The sequence below is a fragment of the Ciona intestinalis genome, chromosome 13, assembly GCF_000224145.3.
Source record: "Ciona intestinalis chromosome 13, KH, whole genome shotgun sequence".
Classification (NCBI taxonomy): domain Eukaryota; kingdom Metazoa; phylum Chordata; class Ascidiacea; order Phlebobranchia; family Cionidae; genus Ciona; species Ciona intestinalis.
The window spans coordinates 1,166,249-1,175,954 of NC_020178.2; the positions used below are offsets into that span (position 1 = coordinate 1,166,249).

Consider the following 9,706-nt stretch of genomic DNA (forward strand, 5'->3'; position numbering starts at 1 on the left):
AAATAGTATGAAAAGGTGTCCCATCTTCCCCCACCCTACTATATATTAACTAAACAAATACACCACTTACAGCAGACCAGAATGCGAACAGCTGGTTATGATCAACAGGTCCATAAGCATATTCTTTCAAGTAATTCTGAAAATAAATGAAAGTCATGAACTAACAGATAATATGAAACTATAAACCATAAACACCTGTGTTATAACTTAAAGTTATAATGACTGTCGTTGCCCGCCATGTGAGGATAAATAAGTTACATATGTGGTAACTTGTAAGCAGGCACGGGGTGTACGAAACAGAACCCCCGTGTTACAACTTAAAATATAACGACTGTCGTTGCCCTGCCATGCAAAGATGAATAAGTTAAAATTAGTTTTTTGAAAAAAAAAAAGTATTAATTCCATTCTGTTGTGAAACAAAAATAAATTCGCTAAACCACCCATTTAAACTCTAAGTCCTAGGTATATTGACTGTTCAATGCATACAAGTAAAAATGTTGATTCCATTCCATTCAATAAGCGTGAAATAATATAAAAGTTTTGCATAGAAGCTGATGCATAACTGGTGCGAATCAGTTATGAATTCATATTTAAGTAGGAATTAATATTAAATTCAATACAACAAAACTCCCATCTTACCTCCAAGCCAAGTTTAAAAGCATTATCGCCAGCAAACTGGTTGATCATTCTTATAATACAGGCTCCCTTAGAATAAGAGATAGTGTCAAACAATGCGTTAATATCGGAGGGCGTCTTCACATTCTCCGCAACTATTGGACGAGAGCTGACTAATCCATCGTAGTTTAACGCGCGCTGAAGGTCAGATACAGTGAACTGATCCATCTGGGCGAGATAAATGTATGGGTGATTTTTACATTGATTATTACTGCGGGTAAAAAAAAATCACATCAGTTTTAATGGGTAAGTATGACATGGGCCAATTGTAATCTGGGTGAAACAGAGATAAATTTGGGGTGAATATTACGTTCCTGGGGTTAGTTAGCTTCAGTTTATAACTTGTGTTAACATTATTACAATTTGTACAAAACCTTTGGCTTGGTTGAGCTGCTTTCTAAAACAAAACAACCATGATATACTACACATGCCTATATTTTAAACACATTCATCATTTCCGTTTTGTAACGAGTTCAACAAGGACCTCACCCATATATTATAGTATACAATACAACTAAATATCAAACATAGAACCCACCATTTCCCATGTAGGCTCTACTTGATTTGTTCCTAGATATTCCACATAACTTGCGAACCCCTCGTTCAACCAAAGTTCGTCCCACCATAGAGGGCTTATTAAGTTTCCGAACCACTAGGAGGGAGCAGAGAGTTAATTAGTCGGCAGTGAGCATGAGGTGTATAACTCTACAGTGAACATGAGATGTATAACTCGACAATGAGCATAGGGTGTATAACTCTACTGTGAGCATGAGGTGTACAACTAAACAGTGAGCATGAGATTTATAACTTAACAGTGAGCATGAGGTGTTTAACTTAACAGTGAACATGAGGTATATAATTTGGCAGCGGGCATGAGATGTTTTAGCTTGACAGCAAGCATGGTGTCTTATAACTGGACAGTGGTGTAAAACTTGGCAGCAAGCATGAGGTGTTTTAACTTGACAGTGAGCATGGGGTCTAATAACTGGACAGTGGTGTATAACTTGGCAGCAAGCATGAGGTGTTTTAGCTTGACAGCGAGCATGGGGTATACAAACCTGGTGAGCGAGTTCGTGGGCCACGACAGCAGCAACTCTCTGTTGATTTGAAGCGGAGTTGACTTGTGGGTTGTATAATAGAGCTGTTTCTCTATATATAACTAACCCCCAGTTTTCCATAGCGCCGGCAGCAAAGTCAGGAACAGCTATCTGGTCTGTTGAAATAAAGGGTATAGGGTACCTGGTTCAAGTCTTACTGTGGTAGCTTGAGTATAAATTATACTTTGGTAAAGTCATGTCTGCTTATCCACACACTGCAATAGCTTCAGCAACTTGACTGTGGGCATGGGAGTGGCAACCATGGATAAGTCACTCAAGTTCCCACCCACAAGGATATAAATGACCAAACCAATTAAAAGTCATGTCTGCTTATCCACACGCTGCAATAGCTTCAGCAACTTGACTGTGGGCATGGGAGTGGCAACCATGGAAGTCACTCAAGTTCCCACCCACAAGGATATAAATGACCAAACCAACCAAAAGTCATGTCTGCTTATCCACACACTGCAATAGCTTCAGCAGCTCGGCTGTGAGCATGGGAGTGGCAACCATGGATAAGCCACTCAAGTTTTTAACAAAATATTACCTGATTTTGCAAGTGGATAAGCAACATTGAAATACTCTTCAAAATATTTGAGAATTTCTGGCGTAATTTTCGCAGAATAATTTGCGTTGCCTTCCAATATTTGTGCAGGGCGAGCATAGATCTTCGCCTGAATAATATAAGTTTATACAGGGTGTTAATTCCACCCCATGTTTAAAGGACAGGGTGTTGGGTGTAAATTCCACCGCATGTTTAAAGTACAAGGTGTTGGGTGTAAATTCCACCCTATGTTTAAAGTACAGGGTGTTGGGTGTAAATTCCACCCTATGTTTAAAGTACAGGGTGTTGGGTGTAAATTCCACCCTATGTTTAAAGTACAGGGTATAGAAAAACCCAACATACCTATATATTAAAAAAAGGCAATAACAAGCAATATAAACTGTCACCTGCACTCCATAATTAACTGGATCTTCCACAGAATCAAAGTCACACACAACAAACGCAAGAAGGTACGTGCTCATTTTAACCGTGGTATTAAATTGAGTTGTGGAGTAGCCGGGCCACATGTTTGTCTAAAAAATACATCAACATGTTAAACGTATTATGTAGTCGTTGGTGCAGCCAAAACACAACTTTAGAATAAACTATTTTTAAAGTTTTCACAAAATCTGGGGTGACATTGTTAAAATACAGTTACACTCATGGTTGTCAAACATGGGGAACCTCATTGATTAATGTGGTGAATGCAATATACTCTGCTTGTTTGTGCAGAAAGTAAAACGCTGTATTAACAACAGGGTAAAAGGCAGAGCCTGTATTAAAGTGTGTAACATACTAATAAACAGATATAAACATTTCAGAAACTTTAAAAGTGGGTCAAATATTTGCAGCTGTTTTATTCCAGTAAATTATCAGCAGTTAAAACATATTAAGTCTATAGGCTACGCCAAGGAATTTTCAGATTAGGACGTTGTACTATCTTAAAACTTTAAGAGATTTTTACAACCTAGTAAACAAGAATGAATAAGCATTTTGTCGGTAAAAAAAACTATTGTTTGCGAATAAAACCCATTGTTTGCAAATAAAAAGCACTATGGGGTCAATAACCAGGTAATGAGAGCTCTTTGTGTAAATCAAACACCACAGAGAGGTTTTAACATTTCTGTGACAATAGTCATGCAAGGTATGCATTTCTTTGTCAACAAAGGCGTGGCAAGTTACACACTGGTTGACATGTAATGTTTACGGCTTCTTTTGAAGAAATTTCATAGGACAAATATAAAACTAAAGTTTCCGGAAAAATATTTACTTTTAACTGTTTGTTGGGTATAATTGAATTGCTGCAACAAGAATCATTCTAATAATGGTTGCATTTATTTGTAAAACCTGATTCACTCTGCCTAACAGTATAATCAAGTTTCCATCCACAAGGATAAAAATGACCAAACCAACCAAAAGTCATGTCTGCTTATCCACACACTGCAATAGCTTCAGCAACTCGACTGTGGGCATGGGAGTGGCAACCATGGATTAAGTCACTTAAGTCCCCACCGACAGCAAACCAAACTAAAACTTACCAAATCTTGCACAACTGGTGTATTTGAAAGGGCAAAATATGGACTTCTCCATGAAAGGAAAATATCAAATGTAGCTTTCGAAGCAGGCTCATCAAAACATGGAAAAGCTTTGCGTGCGTCAGTCGGCGCAAACTGTGTAGTTGCTATGATGCTATATAATGATATTATAATGTTTGTGGACTTGTTTTTAATGAGCCAGCAGTAAAAGGAACATTTGATATTCACATTTCATGGATGCCCCTGTAAAATAACTTTTAGTTGTATAGTTTCGAGTGATTTAACATAACTTTTGGGTCGAAAAAATGAGATGGTCAGATGACTTTTGTTTGGTTTGGTCATTTATATCCTTATGGGTGGGAACTTGAGTGACTTATCCATGGTTGCCACTCCCATGCCCACATTCGAGTTGCTAAAGCTATTGCAGTGTGCGGATAAGCAGACATTTTTAAGTGTATAATCCCATTTATAACAAACCTATACCCCAAAACTTACCAAATCTTGTGCAACTGGTGGAGTATTTGAAAGGGCAAAATACGGGCTTTTCCATGAAAGGTAAATATCAAATGTAGCTTTCAAAGCAGGCTCATCAAAACATGGAAAAGCTTTGCGTGCGTCAGTTGGCTGCATTTGTGTTGTTGCTATAACACTATAGAAATATTATAGAACAGGGGTGTTTAAAACTGATATGGAGACATTTTGCTTTGAATGTAACTTGAAAATTCTCTCATAGGGCAACGATAGTCGTTATAACACTGGTGTTCTGTTTCGTACACATCGTGCCCGCTTACGAGTTACCACGTATGTAACTTATTTATCCTCGCATGGCAACGACAGTCGGTATAACACGGGTGTTCTGTTACGTACACCTCATGCGCGCTTACAAGTTACCACGTATGTAACTTATTTATCCTCGCATGGCAGCGACAGTCGTTATAACACGGGTGTTTTGTTACATACACCTAGTGCCCGCTTACAACTTACCAAGTATGTAAACTTTATACGCGAATATTTCGAGGGAATATTTTTTCTTTTTTATGAATGACAATTTACACAAGGGGCCACTGGGTTGGAGCAATAAACAAGGACCTCACCCATACAGAATAGATAAGTTAAAATGGAATTAAAGAGAAAATGTTCAACTTACACAGGTTTCCCTGCAGCATTGGTGTATTTGCTTCTGTATAAACCACCTAAGTCATCTGCCAATTCACCATGGAACTCAGTGATAAGCGTGTATGATGATCCTACAGTCATGTTTGATTGCAGCTCTACTATAAGGTATTGGTTGGGCTCATACAGCCACCATTGCTGCACTTGGACCGCAACACCCTGGATGCAAATATAGAGGTTAGGGTGCGCTGTGTTGTAAATATATTTTGGGGTGTAATGATAGGGTTATAGGTCAGGGTTGGAAAACCGGGGATCCTGGGTTCAAATCCAGACCAGGAGTCCTGGGTTCAAATCCAGACCGGGATTGGAGAACCAAGGGTCCTGGGTTCAAATCCAGACCAGAATTGAAGAACCAGGGGTCCTGGGTTCAAATCCAGGCCAAGATTGGAGAACCAGAGGTCCTGGGTTCAAATCCAGGCCAGGATTGGAGAACCAGGGATCCTGGGTTCGAATCCAGGCCAGATTTACACTTTAGATTTTAATTATATATATACTAAATTATTATAGATACTAAATTTGCAAAATAAAGGTAAGAGTTACTTACAGTTTGGCTAACTTCCACTTTGGTATAGTTAAGCTTATTGCTGTGAATGTAAATGTAGTTGGTGGAATGGCTGACCATGAAGTCAGCTTGACTTTTGCCATAAAACCGGTATATACCATCTAGATCCGGTTCCAATTGAGGTTTTAAATCAACCATGTAGTGTGTTGGGACCAAAAATGGTGGCAACCGTATACTGGACCATGGTCCCGGGGAAGTGGTCGTCGCAACTGTGGTTTCAACAGCTGTTGTTTGCTGCTGTATAGTTGTTGTTGCAGCAGGTGTTGCTTTGGTTGTAGTGGTTACTGGTATAACCTGGACTGGTGTTTGATCTTTATTGATCAGACCAGCCATTAAACCAACAGCAACTAAAAAAAAGTTTAAAATCAAAGTAGAATAAGGAAATGCTGTGGTAATTAATCTAGGTTAGGTCAAGTTGGTAGCACCCTGGGTGTTGGGGTAATAGACCTACATCCCAGGTCTCAGGTGTGTCCCACCGAAGACCTCACCCTTATAGTATAAAATCTTTATTACTGAGTGTCGATAAACTGCCTCTACGGGGTATAGATAGTTTTTGCTTCGCTATGTTAGAATTAATGGACATTAGAACATTTACAATATCAAACACAGTTTCTAGAAACATAGTAACATGCATTTTAGTAACAATTACAGTTATAACTACAATGTATTGCTACACTACATTAAAATATACACCATAAAACACCATTTAAAAATACACAGTTAGTATACACCATAAAACACCATTTAAAATTACACAGTTACTTACCAATCACCAAGCATGTCACCACAACATAAGCTATAACTGCAGTTTTACTGAAGACACATTTTCCCTTCATTGATTTTGGCTGGCTGATATCATCAAAGTCTGAACCCATTGGTATTATGGCCCAGTGCTAATAGATATACCTGTATGTAAAGGAGCAATAAACATCTGAATACTGATTATAATTTTTACCATTTTTTTAAACGATAGTTAGTATTAATATTTAAACATGGAAAAAAGGGTGATCAATGAAACAAAAAGCCTGAATGGATAGAATAATTATATCATATTTTCAAAACGATGGTTACCATTACTGTTTAAACAACGAAAAGAGTAATCAATGGAACAAAACGCCTGAATACATAGAATAATTTTTTATTTATCTCTTTTCGAAAACGATAATCAATTTTATTATTCAATTAGAAAAAAAAACATAATTTTTATTTATCTCTTTTTTTTCTTTCTTCTGGTATAAAAACTTAACTTTATTTGATGTGCCTGCATGGGACCTCACCCATATAGAATAACATTTCGAAAACTATATTTAATAAAAAATAAGAAAATTTGCAAAATACACTGCTTAATTTTAGCTCAAAACAACAGTTTAAAACAATATCCATTTAAAATAAGCCAGAAACTAGCAGAGACGCTTCTTAATTTAAACTGATTTCCCCACACCACACCGCACATACATTAATCTATGTTATATCAACCACAAGTGAAGTTAACAATTCATTTAATTGACCATTATACACCACAAGTAATGCTTTTATAATTAGATTAGGAATGGCTAACAGATGTATTCAAACAGCTATCATAACTTATACATTCTATAGGCAAGTTCTTATAGCATAGCTTAACGGGGGAACCTGGGATTTAGGCCAATGGCATAACCCCTAATGCATCATAACCTATATATAGCACAGATCTGACTTGTAAAAACTGTCAATCAAAATGCACTTAACGCCTAATTACAAAAGCAATTGGGATAAAACTGTTTAGTTAAAAGTTACAAAAAAATCTAAATGAATAAGCTTTGGAAAAGATTTTTATGCTAGATTTTTTTATGCTAATTAACGAGATTTTACGCTAATTAACGAATAAAAAAAATGTTTTTTTTAATACTTATAACATAATATTTTTTATTGAAGAATTTATTAAATAACATTTAGTTTGCAAAAATAGAACACTGGTCTAAAAATCAAAAGCATAAAAAATACGAATAAAACTCATAAAACACAAAACTGTCTGCAAAAAAATATGTTTTTCGGTAAAATTAATCTGTAAAAACTTATGTAGTCTTAACAATAGCAGTGCATTCGAATGCAGTCTTACCTGATCTGTGGTGGATGACTTCATACAAGGCATTATGAGCTTGACAAATATTGGATCATGACATCACAATGGACAAATACATTAGGACAATATCTTGCATTTCAAGAAAAACTGCAAGAGAAAAATAGTTTTAAGGCAAACTATTGATAAATTTAAGCAATTTTAAAGAAAGTATTTCAAAATGGATTCTGTTTTTGTTTAATTTAAACAGTTGTTTAGGTCAAAATTAATGAAAATAGTATTTTAAACTGAAAATAATAAAAAAAGGTTTAAAATTAAAGAGGTAATAAAGGGGTTGTAAAATTGGTCTAATTTATGTGCTAATAGTAAAACCTTTGTTACACCACTCTTCCATATTATTACATCATAAACAGCTTTGTTTTGTCCTTATAAAGGCGATTTACAACGAAATAGGAAAAAATGTATAATATATATAATTAATTTGGAAAAATTGTAAACATATTTTTGTACCTTATAAAACATAATGTCTTTTTACTGTTGTATCTCATTTCTTTATTATCTTAATTAATTTGATCTTCTTTGTTCCGTATAAACAAAAGTAGTTGGGTTAAAATGTATCTGTTTTATAAAAACTGTTTGTGTGAAGAGATGTCTTTATAACTTTTTTATTTTCCTGTTTAATGTAACTAATGCATAAATGGTCTTACTACTTCTTACTTTGCTGGTAAAATCACTTTATAAACAGACATATAATCTTGAACTGTTACACTGTGGAAGCTTAACTAATTGGCCAACTCTTGTTTTTCAAGCCCCATGGCGTGCCTCACTGTAGGACCTCACCCATATAGAATAGAATGTGCATATACAATGTTGGGGTAATGGGCCAACCATGGTCTAAATCTCAGGTCCCATGACGTGCCTCACTGTAGGACCTCACCCATATAGAATAGAATGTGCATATACAATGTTGGGGTAAGGGGCCAACCATGGACTAAATCCCAGGCCCCATGGCCTGCCTCACTGTAAGACCTCACCCATATAGAATAGAATGTGCATATACAATGTTGGGGTAATGGGCCAACCATGGTCTAAATCTCAGGTCCCATGACGTGCCTCACTGTAGGACCTCACCCATATAGAATAGAATGTGCATATACAATGTTGGGGTAAGGGGCCAACCATGGACTAAATCCCAGGCCCCATGGCCTGCCTCACTGTAAGACCTCACCCATATAGAATAGAATGTGCATATACAATGTTGGGGTAATGGGCCAACCATGGTCTAAATCTCAGGTCCCATGGCGTGCCTCACTGTAGGACCTCATCCATATAGAATAGAATATGCATATACAATGTTGGGGTAATGGGCTAACAATGTTGGGGTGGGCCAACCATGGTCTAAATCTCAGGTCCCATGACGTGTCTCGCTGTAGGACCTCATCCATATAGAATAGAATGTGCATATACAATGTTGGGATAATGGGCCAACCATGGTCTAAATCTCAGGTCCCATGACATGTCTCGCTGTAGGACCTCACCCATATAGAATAGAATGTGCATATACAATGCTGGGGGCTTCGACCAACCCTGGTCTAAATCTCAGGTCCCATGACGTGTCTCGCTGTAGGACCTCACCCATATAGAATAGAATGTGCATATACAATGTTGGGATAATGGGCCAACCATGGTCTAAATCTCAGGTCCCATGACATGTCTCGCTGTAGGACCTCATCCATATAGAATAGAATATGCATATACAATGTTGGGGTAATGGGCCAACCATAGTCTAAATCTCAGGTCCCATGACATGTCTCGCTGTAGGACCTCATCCATATAGAATAGAATGTGCATATACAATGTTGGGGTAATGGGCCAACCATGGTCTAAATCTCAGGTCCCATGACGTGTCTCGCTGTAGGACCTCACCCATATAGAATAGAATGTGCATATACAATGCTGGGGGCTTCGACCAACCCTGGTCTAAATCTCAGGTCCCATGACGTGTCTCGCTGTAGGACCTCATCCATATAGAATAGAATGTGCATATACAATGTTGGGATA

The 9,706-nt window shown here is 37.2% G+C and overlaps 1 protein-coding gene across 2 annotated transcripts in view; it reads right to left on the reverse strand.

The window, feature by feature from the left end:
* Positions 1 to 7,816, reverse strand: part of LOC100187078 (aminopeptidase N) — a 14,659-nt gene extending 6,843 nt beyond the window's left edge. The window contains exons 1-11 of one of the 2 annotated variants that reach the window (XM_026837288.1): positions 7,685 to 7,816; positions 6,353 to 6,492; positions 5,569 to 5,933; positions 4,999 to 5,183; positions 4,347 to 4,500; positions 2,724 to 2,849; positions 2,320 to 2,446; positions 1,734 to 1,888; positions 1,214 to 1,327; positions 640 to 843; positions 71 to 136 (exon numbers count right to left, since the gene is read on the reverse strand). In XM_026837288.1, coding sequence (XP_026693089.1) covers positions 71 to 136; positions 640 to 843; positions 1,214 to 1,327; positions 1,734 to 1,888; positions 2,320 to 2,446; positions 2,724 to 2,849; positions 4,347 to 4,500; positions 4,999 to 5,183; positions 5,569 to 5,933; positions 6,353 to 6,461 — 1,605 coding nt within the window. In that variant the 5' untranslated portion in view covers positions 6,462 to 6,492; positions 7,685 to 7,816. The remainder of the gene's footprint in view (positions 1 to 70; positions 137 to 639; positions 844 to 1,213; positions 1,328 to 1,733; positions 1,889 to 2,319; positions 2,447 to 2,723; positions 2,850 to 4,346; positions 4,501 to 4,998; positions 5,184 to 5,568; positions 5,934 to 6,352; positions 6,493 to 7,684) is intronic. The other variant, XM_026837287.1, reaches the window with a different exon arrangement.
* Between the last annotated feature and the right edge of the window lie 1,890 nt (positions 7,817 to 9,706).